The sequence below is a fragment of the Peromyscus maniculatus genome, chromosome 22, assembly GCF_049852395.1.
Source record: "Peromyscus maniculatus bairdii isolate BWxNUB_F1_BW_parent chromosome 22, HU_Pman_BW_mat_3.1, whole genome shotgun sequence".
Classification (NCBI taxonomy): Eukaryota; Metazoa; Chordata; class Mammalia; order Rodentia; family Cricetidae; genus Peromyscus; species Peromyscus maniculatus.
In genome coordinates, this window is record NC_134873.1 from 54,101,972 (window position 1) to 54,120,851 (window position 18,880).

Here is an 18,880-nt window from a genome sequence, read left to right on the forward strand (position 1 = left end):
CCACCTCCACGCAGCTCCAGGAAGCTGAGGGCCGGCTCGGGTGCGGAAACCTCCTCCCCTGGCGGCTTTTGTTGGCCGCCCTGCTAATAGCCAGGGCTTAAAAGTTTTCCATCCTGAGCGGCAATCAGCTTTCTTCCCCCTGCATCTCTGGCCAAAGCCCACCGTCCCTGGGCCGCGCCTGCTCCCCCATCGGAGGAGCCGCGTTTCCCTTCGGGCTGCGTGTTATCCTCTTAGCCCTACTGTGTTGGAATAGAGCGGTAAGCAGCTGGAGGACTGTAAGACGCCTGATAATGCCGCTCTTTTCCGCTGTCCCGTCTTAATCTTGTTACACAAATGGTTGTGAAGAGATTCATGAATTTTAATTTTGCCCTCTGCGTTAGTACCTCACGTCACTCATACACAGCTGCCTTCTATGCCGAGTTTTTCACCCCTCCCCTTACAACAGGGGAAAAAATTAGTTACAATCTTGGCAGTAGTGCGAGGTTAAAAAAAAAAAAATCTACAGATTTAGGCAACCACCCATGAAGCTGATTAACAGTCAGCGATCAGGAGGAACAGCTTTTGCCTCTTAAACTTTTCACCTCTCATTGTTAACTGTGAAATTTTATTTCCGTTAAAAAGCAAGCCTGTAATCAAAACGGTGCCATTCTGCACTTTCTGCCCGTGCTTTTGTTAAGCCGTGCCCACACGGTGCAGCCGGCGTGCTCAGGACCCAGGCGGCCACAACCGTGCCTTTCTGTTTGTCCGGGCAACAGGAAGGAAAAAAATAAATAAAATAAAATAATAAAACCCTTCTCTCTCCTCCTCGGCCTCGTCCTGGCCCCTCCAGGCTGAGACTCAAACATTACTACCCCATGGTGGGGTGCAACCCCCTAAGACGCAAGATTGTTAGGTGAGCGAGTGGCTTAGCCAGGGAGAGCCTCCGTTCAGATCGAGCGAGCGCTGCCTTGAAAGGAGCCGATGAAGCCGCTCGAATACTCTTTCAAAATAGAATTTCACGAGCCATGAGTTTGGGGTTTTGTTTTTGGACTTTGGCAAAACCACTGGAGATTTTATCCTCTACATGTTTGTACTGTACTTAGCCCAGGAGGAAAAAGGGGGGGGGGGAGCTTGAGCCGTGAAGTCGGTACATTGTGTGAAATGCACGGCCATATTGCACTTCCGCTTATCTATTCACAAGTGGCTGGTGCTTGTAATCTGTGTGGTGTGCTGTGGATAATTGTGGATACTGTAAAGGGTAAACAGTCTGAACTCCACTCCTGCTGTACCCGCTGTAGTAAGGCTGAGTGTGTTACATCCAATTATGAAGTAGTGCACAATGCTGCTAATAACAGCTCTATAATTTAGTGCGGTCCTCAAAGACCCTGTTTTAACCTATGAAATTGAAAAATTGTTTTATTCACAATTTGCTTTTTTGATCCTTTTTTTTTTCAAGGTGCTTTCTTACTCCTTAAAATTATAATTATTAATTGAGCAAAGAAGTACAGCCTGGGTAAATGAAATTATTCTTCAGCCTTATAACATTTCCCCCAATCCAAACCAGTATTTCCTAACAGCTTCGTGTGTGTTCAAGGACTCTCCTGTAACAGATTTACTTGGTTCAGAGATAGCTGGGTGGGTGTTGTACTGTTTGTGAGATGGGGAGTCCCACCCCCACCCCCCAATTTTCAGAAAGGCTCAAAGGAAGGACCAGGCTGGCCCCCTGGCCCCTTCCAGCAGCCAGACCTCCGCTTTGGCCTCCAGAGGTCAGCACAGAATTCAAGTTAAAAGTGATTTCTAGACCATATTTACAGAAGAATTATTTATCCCATATATTACCTCAGGGACTTTATAAAGAGCTCATTTGAGGCTGTGTATATTAGTGCCTTGTCAGGGAGGAGGGCAGCTGACTCGCTCGGAGTACTCAACTTTCCCTTATCCCCAGTCCCTGAGGAAAGATTTAGCTATCATGGCCCCCTCTCCTCTCGGTGAAATGTTTCCATGTGTGCGTTCTGTTGCTAGGGCGATGCGTGGCTGAGGTATGTACAGTAAGAGGGCATGGGCATCGGAGTTGGTGAAGCCAGTTTCACGAATTGTGATGATGGTGGTGATGATCAGACCAGAGATCGATGAACACTGTTGATATACTGGGGACAAGCAGTTCTTCAAGCTCCATTCTAAGTGGACAACTCGTCATTTGTGAGCCGGCATCTAAGAAAGCAAAAGGAAGTCACATCAGTGAGCACCCCACCACCTGTTCTTAGCTTAGAAAGGTCCCAGTGGAGAAGGTGGCTCTTGTCCTTAATAGTGAAGACGTGTCACCATTTTGGAGTAGGATTTAGAAGGGAGGTGCAAGTGAACGTATCCCTAACAGACCAACCCAGCAGAATGTAATAGGAGAGCCGTTCATGGGATGTTTTAAGGTAGGTAGTGGTGATTGATTTGAGGTAATAAAAGAATTGCTTTCCAGTATAGTGAAAAGAAAGATTTCTGATTCTTTATAAATTAAAAATAACAATTGGCTCAAAAATACCAACTCATACTCTATTGTGTTTAGAAGTAACAAACTAGCTAGGTTTGATCCCAGCGCTCAGGAGGCAGAGGCAGGCGGATCTCTGAATTCCAGGCCAGCCTGATCTACAGAGCAAGTTTCAGGACAGCCAGGGCTACACAGAGAAACCCTGCCCCGCCCCTCCCGCCCCCACACACACACACAAAGGAGGAGGCGGAAACAAACTGCTATTTGCTAGAACAAATATAAATGTGACTGTCAGATTTATTCTAGCCAAATGAGGGGATAAAGTGTACCCCCCACACTCATTTACCAGGAAGTTTGCTTTAGTACGGAGATTGGTTGGAATTGAAAATTGTATCACAAAAGTTCCTCAGAAATTCATCTCAGCACCGTCAGGGGTTGGTGTTCTGTTGGAATATGTTCCTGGGAGTAACGGTAATATCCTGAATTACTCATTGCTGTTATCACCCCCACCCCACCCCCAAGGAATACCTCAACAGCCTTTGAAATGTCCGAGGCCCCACAAACCTGTCCCAGTGCCCAGATGTTACCATGGTCTCCAGTCCATCCAACTTTCTTGCCCGCCTAGAGTGATGTAGCACTGACTAGTGTATCGAGAACCAGGCGGATGTAGACACCTGCCCAATGCTATTCTAGGAAAGATGAAGGTACCCCCACCTTTCCCTCAGGTATGGTGTAGTTTGGGTACCTATGAAAACATTACCCAATCCTTTCCTAAAACAAAATTAAACAAAACCTCAGATTCCTATTCTAATATCATCATCATGCCAGTACCACCACCAACTACGTTGAGTTGCTCTTATGTGATTGGTTTTTCAAGAATTATATATTTAGGTTAAAATCATCATCATGTTAGAATTAACATTATCAATTTATAAAAATTCCTCACTTGACTCCTCTTACCTTGTATTTCTCTTATTTTCAGTTGAAAAAAGAAAACTCGGACATATATGAAGAAAATCTCCATTACCCCCTTCTGCTTATTTTAACTAAAACGGGATAGAAGACAGAGAAAAAAATCAGATGTACGGGAAATTATTTTCACAAGAAGAGAAATCTGCCATGGGTCCCTTGAGACTCAGGGCCCCACCTACTTTTCCACATTCCAAATCTTGGTTCTGGGACTCCACCCACCCTCACACCCTCACACACACACACACACACACACACACACACACACACACACACACACACACACACATACACCACTCCTGGGCGGGCCCCTGCCAGCTCCTTCACCTTTTCGTCTTCCAGGCAGCTTGTTGCTCTTCTGCACCAAACCTTTGTGTGTTCCGTGTGTCAGCAGCCTATCTGAGATCAGAACTGGACTTGTGAGCAGTCTAAATATTTTTCTCTCTAAAGCAGATTTTCTTTTGATGGTTCCCACCTTCCCTTCCTCCCCCTTTTCTAAATTGTCTTTGTTCTGTTTGGTAATGGTAGTCTAAATCTGTAAATACAGAAAACGTCACCCTTCTTTTCTGGTTAAGTAAATAAATAAGCCCCATCTTTCGGATGTCCCAATTCATTGTTTCAGTGAAACAATCATCTCTTGCCCTGTCTCTCTCTCTCTCACTCTCATTATTTTTTTCTTTTTGAACAGGATGTTTTTTTCCCTATAGATGTATAAGAAATGACTACATCAGCCCAAAGCCTCATAAACTGACCGTTTGTCCTCTGGACACAATAGCGTGCCCAGCCCTCTGCTCCTCCTCTCCAATTATGTGTGATTAGTCTCAGTGTGCTGTGTCAAGGAGGGGAGTGTGTTCAGTGCTTATTATCTGTTTAGGTACAAGAAGAGCACATTTAGGCTCTGACTATGAATGAAAAGTGAGCCTTTATCCGGGCTTAAATCTTAACTGCTGCTGTTCTCCGAGTCTCTTTCAAAATAGGTCTCTTCCAGAGAAATTTTGAATAAGTGGTAGATAAACTAGATTGCAACCAGGGGGAGTTTTTAAAAAAAAAAATAAATAAATAAATAAAAAACAAAACTCAATCACACAATTATCTTATTTAAAATAAGTATATATTGTTAGTTTTGGAGACTTGAGTGTATAATAAACATTGAGTAGGCGCGACCCAGGATGATGCCTTTCTGCAGGGACCCCCCAGCCCAACCTGCCTGGTGCTTCCATGGAAGGGCTCTAATGCCTTTTGTGGAAATTCAGATGTTTATCTGCAAGGAATCATCTGTGCCCACTTTGGCAGGAATGTCATTAGGTGGGTTAGCTGTGTATCCTCATATCCTTAGCAGAAGAAAAGTGTGTATTCAGTGTGATACAATTAAAGTGATAGGTGGGGGGGAGCGGGAGGGGGGGCCTGGGGAGGCTCATCTTTTTGCATGTTAAGCAAACTTAGATGTCATAAAAATAGCGACTCTCAAATGTCTCCTTTGCCCAGTTCTATCATCAAACAAAAATCTTACCATCAGTTTGCATGTCCCTGTATTCGCCACTTTTTCTGCTCCATTAAAGCACCTAGACGGATCTCAGAAGGCATAGGTCAAGTCGCACTTAGATCATACATTTCTTTCCCACAAAAACTTGAATTGCAATGCCAAGTGATGGGCTAACATCACAATAACAGCAATTTATTCCTCTTTGGATAAAACAGCAGTCTATTCTCAGTGCTAGATAAAGACCAGGGCAATGCAAACCAACCATTTAGCTGAGTAGTTCAGCTGGTGGCAGCTTTCCTTCGGTGACTGTATGGGTTGCACACTGGCTTCATATTTTCTTGTTTAAAAAAAAATTAGAATTTGGAATGTTTTTTTTTTTTAAAGCAACACAAGTCATCTCACTCATACGAAGACTCGGGGAGAATTACTTCTTAGGTAAAACCTACAACTAAATCTCAGACAAAGGAAGCCTCTCTCTACTGGCACCTAAGATGATCCCACCCTACCTCACCCCCTTTAAGTATAGAACAGCAGGACCATGAGAATATTTCCTTTCTTTTCAATCAAAAAACTACAAGAACTGGCAGAAATGCAGTTTGCATCTGTGTGTGGCAGATACACAAGTGTACTGCTCATTTCTTTGGGAGAAGTATATTTTTAATTTTTTTTTAAGCAAACTAGCAGTGTGTTTTCTAGAAATAGCTGAGAATAGTGTGTCAAAGTTGATCTATTCCTACTAAGAGATACCCACAGTAAAGAATATATTTATCATGGTGTGATCATGACTCCTAGATCCCCTGTTATATGTTCAGGGGTTCATGATGTGTCCTTTATGGAATCTTTACCTGGAAGGATCCCTGTACTGGGCTCTCTCAGTATTTATAAGAAACTGATGTTATATTATTGAATGCATGAAAAGTGTTTTTTAATTAGTTTCCACATTTATAATAGAATGCAGGTATTGAGAAGGAAAACTAAGGCAACTCTAAAAAGTTTACCCATTTATATTTCTTTATGAACTTCATGAGTATCTCTCTATGCATTAGTATTAGATTATATAGCTGCAATAGACGTGACCCATTCTACAGTTGTCTACATAATTATGCATGTGTTTGTTTCCAAAAGAAGCCTGTCTGCTTGGGAAGCTATAAGAATTAGGGGATTCTGGGCCAGTGAGGTGGGTCAGCAGGTAAAAGTGCTTACAGCCAAATCATACTCTCTGAGCCCAACCCCCAAGACCCAGATGGTAGAAGAAAAAAAAAAACTGACTTCCAAAAGCTATCCTCTGACCTCCATGTGCACACTGTGACAACACACACATACTACAATAAAATTTAAAGTAAAAACAAAACAAAACAAAAAACGACATTAAGAATTAGTACATTCTTTTGTATAGTTTTTCTTTTTAATCTTCTGATAAAACTCCTGATTTTCTTTTGTAGATTTGGTTGGGTGTAAGAATGCATCTAATATTGTCCACGGGCAGTTGTAAAGCAGTGATATGAACAGCCACGTCCAAGTTGGTTATGAGAAATATATTTTATTTTATAGCAAGACATATGCTGTGAATTGGGATAAAAGTGCTCGGAAAGACTGCCTCAGAGGTTGCTGCTATTTTGTATAAATTGTGTATTTTGTTGGCTTTTTGACTGAGCATGAAAATGTAACTTCCATTAGGGAAGGGTAATTTAGGTGCTCAGTATTCAGCAGAAAACTTGTCGGGGCCGTAAAAGCTTTTCTGGCTGGTTCCTCGGGTGTTTTCAGAGAAGAGCTGCCTGCCCCTTGCTGATTTTTCCCCTTGGCTTCAGTATAGGCTGAATTTACCACTGCATACCTGTTGAATCAGTTTGGGGGATCCAGCAGTTAACTGAGTGAAAGGAGGATTAGTGGCCTCTCTGGAGCCCTGTTCCAGCAGCCAGGTGTCTGTCCTAACTAGTTAAGTGCCTTTGACAGTTGAAGAACCTGGTTAATGCAATCGGTGGGAGGCGGGAGTTTTCTTCTTCTTCTTCTTCTTCTTCTTCTTCTTCTTCTTCTTCTTCTTCTTCTTCTTCTTCTTCTTCTTCCTTCTTCCTCTTCCTTTTTCCTCTTCCTCTTCTTTTTCTTCTTCCCACTACCAAAGTAGGGCACACCTTTTCCTAAGGGATGAGCATTATTGTTTTTGTTTTGATAAGAATGGACTGTGTCCTTCCCTCAGCTTCCATAGGTTTTTTGGCTTTGTGCTAAGTCAGCACTTGATTTGGTTCCATCATTGCCAGACAATTGGGAAGCATTGTCTGGCAAACCCTTTCAGTGGACTTTGGGGGAGGGGCAGGATGGCCACATGGTCAAGAGAGTCCCACTGAACATATGCATATGTACCACACTCACTGGGAGGATTAGGCTGTGTGGCCCCAGGTTGTGGCTCTAGCATTCTCCTCCATGGATCAAACTGTCTTGTCTTCAGACTGCGGAAACATCATAATCACATTGAGTATGTCTCACAAAAGGAAAGTAGTTTGAGAGGCAGACTGACTTTAGCCACAGCAAATCTGTTTTCCTGAGTGGACTATTTCCAAATTATAAAGGAGCCCAGCCCACAGATGTCTGACAAACCATCAGGCTTGAAACGCCACTTCGACTTCTCAGATTCCATTTTTTCCAGGTTGCTGGCTCCCCAGGCTGTGGCTGAAGGTTTTCTGTGTATCCTGCTCAGGAAGTCTGTGCATTTGGAATCTGTATTTATTTATTTTTTTGTCTCCCTGACTTTTCAATTAATACATTTTCTAACAGATAAAACAGATCATAATGTGACTTTTAAAATGTCAACAAGCTTGTAAACAGAAATGTAATCAAATGGCTAATAGGAGATTCAATAGTTAATGGAAGGCCTGAAGTGTGAGCAAATACAGTCGCTGTATGGTGAAAACTGCAAGTGAAGATGGTTTTAGTATTGCAAACTGAGGAAGAAAATTGTTTTTAATTAGCACCTTCATAAGAACTGCTGATTAATACTGTTTTGTTTGGTGAAAAGCTTTCAGCTGAGTAATTTGTGCAGCCATTACAACAGTTTTGTTAGAGCGGGACTCCTGTTGTTAAACACAAACAGCAGATGATAATGGTGGAAGATGAGTTTGTCATGTAACAATTTACCTTATTGAAAAAGCTTTATATAAAACCCAATACAGTAGGTACCAGCAGAAATCACATATTTTAAATCCTTCCAAAATTGCAGTGTGCCATGCTTGTGGGTTTTTTTTTCCCCCAGAGACTAGAAGCAGGTTTTATATCATTTATAAAATTATATACACAATTTAAAGGTAGCATGGCCAGGCCACTTTCTCCACGGCGGTTTACAGAGGAGCAGTAAAGTGGCCATGTATTCAAACACTCTCTAACTACACAAAGCAGGGCGACAAATGGCAGCCTAATTAAATAATGTTACTCAGATGTAAATTTGCATTGGGCTTGGATGCAGGGAAATAAGAACTGGAGCTTTTGCTTAGGGTGGGCTCATCACACTTGGGGTTAAAAAAAAAACCCTCAAGTTTAATTAACCTTTTTTTTTTTTTCTTTCTGGCACTGTTTTAACTGGTCAGAATAAACAGTAACCAGTCAGTAGACCTGACCAGGGAATGTGACTGATTTCAGTGAACTAACTACAAGAGACTGTTTCACCAGCCAGCATCACACACACGGGAAACTTGAAAAATAAATAAATAAAATGCAATGGTAAAGCATATTTGCATTAAAATATTACACGACCCAAGGCTGGTAAGAACTGCAAATTATTGGAGTGGCGTAATAGAGCATGAGATTTTTTTTTTTTTAAGACAGGCCTTCGGGGTAATAACCAGGGTTGAGGCTCACGACAGTGCCAAATAAGCTTTAGACAGCATAATAGTCTGCAAAGAAAGCCACAGAGCACTAATGTGAAGGAAGAGCTGTCCACCACATGCAGCAAAAATCACCAAAGGTCATTTTATGGTAGCAATTGTGACATAAAATTGGTGGTCATGCTACATGTCTAATACTCAGCACAGCTTTATAAATGATGGGCCCCTAGCGATGGCTGTCATTAAGGGCTTTCATCATAATAAACTTTAAACTGTTGGCTTTATGAATCGCCAGCTAGCTTCAGCTGTTCGTTGGATGGAGCTTGCAGAGCCTTAAGTGTGACAAGACCTATTAGGAATTGCAACCATGTTTCAAGCGTACTTGGCTTTCCCTCTCCCGGGGTGATTGCTGCCTATTAAACGGCGTCTGGGAAGATTTTTTCCTCCAGCAATCTCTCTGATCAAGAGCTTTTTTGGGCTTTGACCTGCATTTCCTTCAAGACTTTTTCTGAGGAGTTTTATAAGAGCAAAACTCCAGAGGATTTATAGCCACTTCTGATTAATACCTTTCCCGTTTTTTCTAGCAACTCTCTCCCACTGCTGCATAGAGAAAAGCTCCCATTGTTCCTGAGGCGCTTATTTGTGACCTTTTCTCTGCTTCCTGATTCCCTCTAACGTGTTCTCTCTGTGAAATCCTTGGGGTGGAACCCAGACAGTTGGTGAAGTTGTTACAGCTGGAGAGACAGAGAAGGAAAGAGGAAGGCTTTTATATTTTTAAAGGATTACATGCAGAGCGGCCTGGCCCCGCCCATTTAAATGCCCGTTGTGACGTCACCCGCAGCCCCTGGTACCAACCGCATCTTTAATGAGCCTTGGGTGTAAATTGAGCGGACACATAAAGATTTCATGATTCAAATTACACTTTCATTAACCTTTAGCACGGGAAGTCTTTTAGTTTCCACACAGCGGCTCACCGGCTGTCCTGCTACTATGAATAATAAATGTTTGGAGACCCACTCCTTAAAAAACGAGGTATTTAACGTACGAAGGCTAAATGCCTAACTCAGGCTCACTTAGCAAGAACTTGAGATCTTCCTGCCTGTCTCCAACTGGGAGGCCCCGCCACGCCTCTGTTCTGTTTCCTTCTGCTCGCTCAGATGTTCTAACGATGGCAAAACGCTTTCAATGAATTCCCTGTGTTAATATTCTCATTTGTCTTGCGTTTTAGCTAAGAAATGTCCTAATGAGAGGGAAGGGAATGTCTCAGGTGTGCCCATTACACAATTAAATTAGCAGACCTCAGAGGGATTGGATTAAAAGTCAGCAGGACGCATCTGAGCACCGAGGGCCCAAAGGGACAGAGGCTCTAGCCCGCCCTGGTAGCCTCCCTCCTAAACTCGTCTTTCCAGATGAAGTTTGTGGGGTACACTCTCTCCATCCCTCTTGGGAGTAGGTTTCCAGCGCTGTCAGAGTGGAACCCTTAAGTGACTGTCGAGCCCTGAGCAAACAGGCGGAGAAGCGGTGGCTTTCGGGGTACAAAGGTATGCCCGGTGCACCCCGCGAGCGAGCGGCCGAGGGTGGACCCGAGCCCGGGCCGCGCAGGTGCAGGCAGCGGCGGCGGGTCGGCGCAGAAGGCCGGGAACAAAGGCACCTCGGGGGCCTGCGCAGAGGTCACCTGCTGCCTCCGGGGCAGATTAAGGAGGCCTAGAGAGGGCATTGGGAGGAAATGGTGCCGTGCTTCTTTGGAAAATCAATTCGTCCCACCCTTAATAGGGCATTTTGCTCCCCCTCTTCGGGAGTCGCTGGGCAGATGTGCTTCCTGGTCTGGGAATGGGGATCCCGACGGAGGAGGCGCCGCCTTGTCCTGCCTGCGCACCTTAAAAACCTCTCTTTCTGGGCTCTGCATCGTCCCACCTCCCTTTTCTCTTGGCTCCGGGTTGCTCCCGCCCCTCTCTGCTCAGGCCTCTTCCATAATGAGGCTGGAAGTGGAACTTTCCCTCACTCCCTTACTTGGCGATTTCTCCCCCCGCCCCGTCCCCGCAACCCCCTAGTGACCCGGCTGCACTTTGCCCCCTCTCCCTGCCTGCCAATCTCTTCTGGGTAGGGCCCCTTTCCATTCTTGAGGCTCCCCCTCCTCGCCAGCCCCGGGAGGCCCAGCCTCTCCCCAACCAGATCTCCTGCAACACAACCTCCCCCCCCCCCCCCCCCCCGCGGAGCAAGGAAGAGGCCTCCTCCTAGTGAATGGCTGGTAAGGAGGTTTTTAATTTGGCTGGAGCCACAAGGAAAAGGCCTCCGGGCCGCGTCCCCCCAAGTCCTCAGCAGGCTTGGCAACGCCTCGGTGTAGGGCTCAGAGCCCCCCTGCCTTTCTGGTGGGCGCCATCACCTCGCGAACCTAGGTCAGGTTTATGATGACGACTGGGCTGAGGGAGTGAGAAAATGTTGGCGCGCTGTGTGCACAGTCACCTCTGCCTTCCAGGACAAGGACTCGGCTTCGTCAAAGCCTCCGTTTGCTGCTCCAAACCTCCCAATGTGAGAAATGGAGAGGCTTGACCTGACGTTTCTGTCAGACAGGGTTAGAAAGGGCTGTTCAGACCACCGCTGTCTTGATTTGCCACCGGACTGCTCGTGGTGGCGCTCTCCTTGAGCTTGGGGGGCAATGTCACCAGGCCATCCCCCCAACTGAGGACCACAGAAGATAGTGCATTTAAAAGCTTTGCCCACCTGACCTGTGGCTCCACCTCCAGGTGCATTAGCCTTCACTTCCTTTACAGGCTTTATTTTTAGGAGCAGAGGCTGCAGCCCTGACCCCTTTTGAGCGCATCTCTCCTCTCCGGGCTCTCCAGCCGCAGACCCTGATGCAGAGGGAGGGAAACGAAGCGGCTTGCACTTCTTCCTGGCTTTTTGCAGGTCTTGGTTCTCTGTCAGCCAGTTTTCCCTTCATACCCCCGTCCTCGGAGGGATAGATAGGGTGACAATTTTCAGGGTCTCTAGCTTGCAACCTCCTGGACCTCATCTCACAGCCAGGTGCTGGCGGCTCTGGCCTTCTTGGCACCCCAACAGCTGAGCTATACCGAAGGATGGTTGCAGTAATTCTCCGCAGGATACAACAGTATGCCCCTGAACTTGGGCAGACAGGCAGGAAAATGACAACGACAATGCCCAACTCATCTGACCAAGAAGATGGTGTTCGTTTGGTCCCTTGATTCCGAATTTTGCTTGCCTGGGCCAACCAGACATTAGTGAGCATTAGAACAATCAGGGGCTTGAAATCGCCTGTGCATAGGTTTGCCATCTCTTCATGCTTCTGGAACCCAGCTACTGTTGTGGGGCATCTGCCAGGGAAGACTATGCCAATAGAAAGTCTTTATTAGCCAGCCGGTGACTACTCCAGGTGTTTGGGATCTCAGTGTAGCCCTGGGCCTTTCTCAGGATGAGCTTTTAAGCACAAAAACCACATCCTGGGTTGACCATACTTCAGTTAGCCAGCTGTGGAACCGCAGAAGCCAAATAGCAAGGTTAGTTCCTTTAGAGGCTTTCCCAGAACTGTGCACTTGAATAGGCTAGGTCTTGGTTTTCATGTTGGCAGGTGGCACTATCTAAGTGCTGAGTTTTATGACCTGGATGGTACTTCCATCATGGTGACAGTTGTGCTAAGGTCTGGGGACCTGTGACACCACAAGGCACTTACAGTGTCTTGTCACTCTTTGAAGATTTGTGACCCAGTTAATGCACTATTCATCAACAAGCAATGATGTCCATGAGCAAACAGGTGGGGCAGGGCTAGCTGACTAGCTGAGTGAGAGTAACGGGAACCAGCAGAGCAGCTGGAATCAACCAAACCTGCCTCCTCACAACGACCCCAACATAGAGTGGTGTTTTTAAGCCACTAGGCTTTGAGGGGTAGTTTGTTACACAGCAATAGATAACTAATACAAACAGTTACTCCATTCTCTCTGAGATACTTCCCTGCATCTCTAACTGTGGATTTAGATACCAAAGCTTTTGTTACCTTTAGCCTAAATGGGTTGAATTACATTTAGGAGACCCCAAAAGAGGAGGCAGGTGCTGCAGATCTCACCCACCTTTAGAAACCAGGACATTGTAGGAGCAAAACGCTCTAAAGCTGCTGGAAGAGAAAGACTCAAGGGAAGAAGAGAAAAGGAAGAGAACGGAATCAGAAGAGCTCTGTGTTAGACCAGTAGCAAACTGGTCATTCCAGGCAAGCTTTCTGGAGCACCTGCTCTCTCTTCTGGAACACAAGGGGGGTGAACTAAATGCTTTGAAGTGTCATTCCAGGCAAAGCATTCAGGTATTCAAGACGAAAAAAGAAAAAGGAAAAAAAACTAAACAAACAAACAAAAAAAACAAAACAAAAAAAAAAAAAAAAAAAACCTCTCTTGTTAGTGCCAGAGATTTGGGGCTCCTTCGGGAATTAGTCTCTGGTACCATCAAGATGCTGTCAGGCATCAGCTTGCCCCAAGAGAATAACTAATTAGTACTGCTCAAGGTATCACCTTCCTCTTCCCCAAGCTGAAGGCGGGGGTAGGTGTCTCAGATCCCACTGTAGAAGAGATAGGAGGATGGTACCCGAGCTTCTCCATCTTTATCCACTTAGCCCCACTGTGTGCTGGGTATCGTGGCACAGGTCCAAGATCTAAAGGTAAACCCAAGACTCTATTACGTATGGGACCTAGGGAGAAAAGTAAAATGGCTCTCTACAAGTAACTTGAAGCAGTTAAACCAATGTGCCAGTGCATTGTAAAATAATTATGCATTGCAATAAAACCTATGGAGAACAGGTAAGGTCCATTTGGTAGGGATTACTAGAGAGGGGCCCAACCTCAAGCAGAACGGTCAGTGAAAACCTCCTTGATGGGGGCTTGCCATTGTGAGAAGGGGCCGGTCATGCAAGGGATAATGGTAGGGGACTGAATGCCCACGGGGAACCCAAAGGCCAGCTCTGAGGGAGGGTAAGAAGGCCAGTGTGACTTGGCCTCCTAAAGAGGTGAGTAGGCAAGGAGATTGAACCCAGGGCCTTGAGCCAAGTGTACTACCACTCAGCTACACCTCCAGCCCAAATGTCCACTTGTCAAAGGTCACTCTGAATGCTGACAGCATGTTAGAGGCAGAGAGTCCAAAGCTGGTCGTGGTGGTGCACGCCTTTAATCCCAGCACTTGGGAGGCAGAGGTAGGTAGGTCTCTGTGAGTTTGAGGCCAACCTGGTCTATAGATCAAGTTCTAGGACAGCCAGAGCTGTTACACAGAGAAACCTTATCTCCAAAAACCAGGGAAAAAAAGAGGAGGAGGAGGAGGAGGAGGAGGAGGAGGAGGAGGAGGAGGAGGAGGAAAAGACTCCCTTAATACAGGCGTCCTGGTGAAAGCAAATGGCAGTCCTGAGGATGACGACAGAGTGAGGGAGCAAATCAACCCTACGTGTGCAGTTAGTCAGGAACTAACAGGATTCTTGTGGCTTCCGCATTAAATTTCAGGTGAAACCATGGTGGGTCAGTGGGAAACTCTGAGTTCCCTGCTGTGGGAACTCAAGTCCTTTGGCCTCTTCCACCTCACCCTCAAGGCCCGATCTGCCCTTTCCAAGCATGCTCTCAAGGCCTGGACTGTGCAGAGGCAGGGGAGAACAAACCCAGGGCAGTGGGTACTCTGCCACCTGCACTTCCAGTGGGCGAGATGATGGACCGTGGAAACGGGGTCTTCAGATCCTGAAGCCTTGTCAAATCCTCTTATGCTCTCAGAGAGAGGAGGCTGTGGCAGCTTAGGACTGGGTGGAGTCCATATCTCTTCTCTTCCTGAAGCTCCCAGAGTCTCTCCCACACTGTTCCAAGACATCAGCGGTACACAGGAACATCCACTCTGAGGGCACTCAGGAAAAGAACCCAAGAGATGCAAGGTCATCAGTAGTAAAATTCTCCCAGGAGACTGACCATATGGCTCTTCACTCAAGGGCATTTGTTTGAAGAAGCACCCTTGGGAGAGGGCATCCTCTTAAGGTCTAGGTGCACAAGACCTTACAGTAGGATGCCATGGTGTTTGGGCATGAGATAGGAGGGGGACACTGGAAGCCTGGATGAAGTAAAGGTGCCCTAAGAAGTAGGGACAGGAGCAGATATGGGAGGAGCCAAGTGTCAAAAAGCCATTCATCTGTCTCAGTGTTCCCTGGAGTTAAGGGACTGTCCTCACTCAACAGGGTGCCTGTAAGCTACATAGGGGTCCAGGAATGAGACAGCTCCAGGTCCCTCCCACATCATGCTTACAGTTTAGTAGAGCAGGCAGAACATTGTGGAGGGGTTACCCAACACTCATTTTTCCAGAGTGCTCTTGAGTAGGAGCAGCAGGAAATATTAGATAGAAGGATTGAGACGGGGGAGATAAAGATAGAAAATACAGGATAGCCTTGAGAGGGCCTAGAACCTATTCCATTGGGCCATCCCTGACTGTCTCTGCCCTAGGGTATTTATAGAAACACCAAGGGGTGGAGCAAAGGACCTCCCCCCAGCACAGCCTAGTGCAGACCATCTCAGACACCTGCACTCAGGCCCGTGGTCCAATCATCCTCTCCATGCAGATCTGCTGGGTAAAGCTACTAGGAAACCTGAAAATGGGCTCCCACAGAACATGGCCTCAAATATCTCCAGGAAAAAGCCCTGGGGGTCTCAGGGACCATTGCAGAAGAGGAGGTGGGGAGATTGTAAGAGCCAGAGGTAGAACAGGGGGACAGGTGGGAAACTGTCTTCTGGACAGGACTTGTGCACTCAAATTGGTAGCTGAGGTTGCCTGCACAAGACCTGTACAAGATCAAGCCAGTCGACAGTCTAGTGTGGAGGGTACTGACTGCTCTACCAAAGGACCCAGGTTCAATTCTTAGTACCCAGATAGCAGATCGCCACTGTCTATAACTCTAGTTTCAGAGATCTAATGCCCTCTTCTGGCCTTCAGGGGCACTGCACACACCTGGTACACATACATACATGCAGACAAAGCCCCTATACATATAAAAAACATTTGTTGTTGGGAGATAGGGGTGGCATGAAAAGGAATTAGGGGGAGGAAGGAGTTAAGATGATCAAAACAAATGGTATGAAATTCTCAAAAAATTAATAAAAACATGTATTTTTAGGGGCTGGAGAGCTAGCTCAGCAGTTAAGATCACTGGCTGCTCTCCCAGAGGACCCTGGTTCAATTCCCAGCACCCACATGGCAGCTCACAACTGTCTATAACTTCATTCCTGGGGATCTGACACCCTCACACAGACATACATGTAGGCGAAACACCAATGCACTATATATATATATATATATATATATATATATATATATATATATATATCCTTTCACACATGCTTTTTAAAGATCCTGTGAAAGGTGTGGCCCTTGGTGGTTAGAGAGATTACATTATTCAGAGGAGGAAGACTTGAATCTGGCTAGTCCCAGCACAGGGACAGGAGCCGTACCAAGGACACAAAGCTGAGGAGCAGGGACAGGTTCAGAGAGTGACACAGCAGAAGAGATGGTTAGAGTAAGGAAAAGATCCGTACATTCATTCAGTCATCCCACAGACACAGCATGCCTGGGGGCTGGGGGAGAGCAGGGGACATGACAGGAACAGGCTACGAGTTCCAGCAATAGACGAGAAACCACTGATTTGTCAACAAGTAAAACCAGCGTGTCTTGTAGTTAGAGTTTTCCTGCCTTGCCCACAGTCAGGACAAATCTCTGTCACCCACCAGTCCCACAGCCGCTCAGACCCAACCAAGTAAACACAGAGACTTATATTGCTTACAAACTGTATGGCCGTGGCAGGCTTCTTGCTAACTGTTCTTATAGCTTAAATTAATCCATTTCCACAAATCTATACCGTGGCACGTGGCTCATGGCTTATGGGCATCTTTTCATGCTTCTTGTCAGGGTGGCGGCTGGCAGTGACTCCTTCTGCCTTCCTGTTCTTTTATTTCTCCTCTCTGTTAGTCCCGTCTATACTTCCTGCCTAGCCACGGGCCAATCAGCGTTTTATTTACTAACCAATCAGAGCAACACATTTGCCATACAGACCATCCCCCAGCACAGCCAAGTGCAGACCATCTCAGACACCTGCACTCAGGCCCGTGGTCCTAATCATCCTCTATGCAGACCTGCTGGGTAAAGCCACGAGGAACCCGAGAATGGGCTCCCACAGGACATACAGAACATCCCACAGCAGTGTCTTAGGTGGGTTCAGTGAGGACCAGAAATACAGAGCTGACCCTTAGGGAAGTGACGTGAGGTGCGAGGTTAGGAAGCCCTGTCTAAGGAGGTAGACAGTGGAAGAGCCAACCTCTTAAAATCAAAGAGAGGAGCATCTCAGGCTGTACCTTTAGCAAGTGCAAGGGCCCTGAGGCAGGCACACAGCGGCAGAGCCCCACAGGCAAAGATCGGTGAGTGACAGGAGTATGGTGTGAGGGAGGAGTATGTGAAGAAGGAGTATGCAGGCCCTGGCCGGCCATGGTGGAGACGTCAGATTTTATTTTGAATGGAAAGTCCCTGGGAGGATCTCAAGAGGGATGACATGGTCTGATGTTTATGTGTGAAAACTCCCTCTGTCTACTGTGAGGGAAGTGGACAGGCAGGGGAGAAACTAGAAGGGCCTGGGAAGAGGCTCCCAGAGTGGTTCTGGTGGGTGACTGATGACAGGGAGACATAACGGGTGGAGGCTGGGAGGGTGAGCAGGCACTGGACAGAGACCAGTCCTCATGAGGAAGAGTTGGGGCCTCAGTGTGACTATGGTGGGCAGAGGTACACATGGAAGCAAAGTCCCCTGAGTGACACAGGCTGGAACTTCCCCTGGATTCATGAACTCCAGAGTGCTCACCCTATGAGGACAGGGCCCTTCCTAAGCCACTGAGGCCTCCTAATACCTGGCTTGTGGGAGGCACTCTATTCACAGTGGTTTACGGCCAGGACATCCAGAGGTGTGGACTCTACATTCTTTCCTGAGATGCATTAAAAAAAAAAAACAAACAAAACTGATGGAAACATCACATGCCTCCCCACAGCAACCTTAAAACCTGTCTTCAGAGATCCCATTGGCTAATGGGGGCCGATTCCAAGGACCCTAAACTGCAAGTGAACATGGGAAGGAACCAGAGGGTAGGTGGATACACACTGTGGCACACTATTATGTTCCCACGTGTTACCTCTTCCGTAGCCCAGTGACACTGAGGATCTGATCCCTGAGTCAATTGGAGTTCAGAGAAATGAATATTCTGCCCACAGAGAGGCCCAGTGGACTGGCCGTTTCTGCCCTCGTACCGATTCAGTGGAGGACACCATGTGCCAAAATGAAACCTGGCTACTCTGTCTGTGGTCCTTTGGCTCAGAGGAGGGCCGCCTGGGAAAGAAGGCCTCTGGCTGAATCTAAGCAAAACTAACCTGTGCTCTGGTGGTAGGCTGGAAACCTCTCTGAAGCAAGCAGAACACTGTCTAAGTGAAGGATTCTAAAGCTGTGGCTGAGAGACCATCGGCTCCACCAGGTATAGGCCCACCTCCGGGTACTGCTTGATCTAACCATACATATACTGGGGGCGGGCTGCTTTCTCAAGCAGGGCCAGAACTTCATTCCCTGCCACACACTGAGTGCATGTGTAACACACACACACACACACACACACACACACACACACACACCCCTTGCTCAGAAAGGACCTCTGGCTGTACTTCCCTTCTGTTCCCCCAGCACCTCGAGTAGTCAATGGTCAATGGTTGGGGTGGCCCAGCTGGCTGGTCCCTAAATCAGCCTTTTTCTTTTTTTTTTTTTTTTTTTTTTTTTGGTGTTTTGAAACAGGGTTTCTCTATGTAGCTCTCGCTGTCCTAGAATTTGCTCTGTAGACCAGGCTGGTCTCGAACTCAGAGATCCCCTTGCCTCTGCCTCCCCAGTGCTGGGATTAAAGGCATGCAGCCCCACTACCTGGCTTAAAATCAGCCTTTTTTTAAATTTTTTTTTTTTCTTTAAACAAAACCAAACCAAGCCAGGGTCTCCTACAGCACAGGCCAGCCTCAAACTCACTCTGCAGCTGAGGATGACCTGATCTTCTGGTCCTCCTGCCTCTGCCTCTGGGATTATAGGCATGCACTACCCCACCTGGTGTTTTTGTGGTGTTCTCTATCAAA

General features: G+C 46.6%; 1 protein-coding gene across 4 annotated transcripts in view; it reads left to right on the forward strand.

Moving 5' to 3' along the window:
- Positions 1-4,024, forward strand: part of Camkmt (calmodulin-lysine N-methyltransferase) — a 371,202-nt gene extending 367,178 nt beyond the window's left edge. For 3 of the 4 annotated variants that reach the window (XM_006986501.4, XM_076558921.1, XM_016005050.3), the window contains one exon: positions 3,441-4,024. In XM_006986501.4, coding sequence (XP_006986563.1) covers positions 3,441-3,518 — 78 coding nt within the window. In that variant the 3' untranslated portion in view covers positions 3,519-4,024. Of the gene's footprint in view, positions 1-2,001; positions 2,182-3,440 lie in introns of those variants that run through there. The other variant, XM_076558920.1, reaches the window with a different exon arrangement.
- The last annotated feature ends 14,856 nt before the right edge of the window (positions 4,025-18,880 follow it).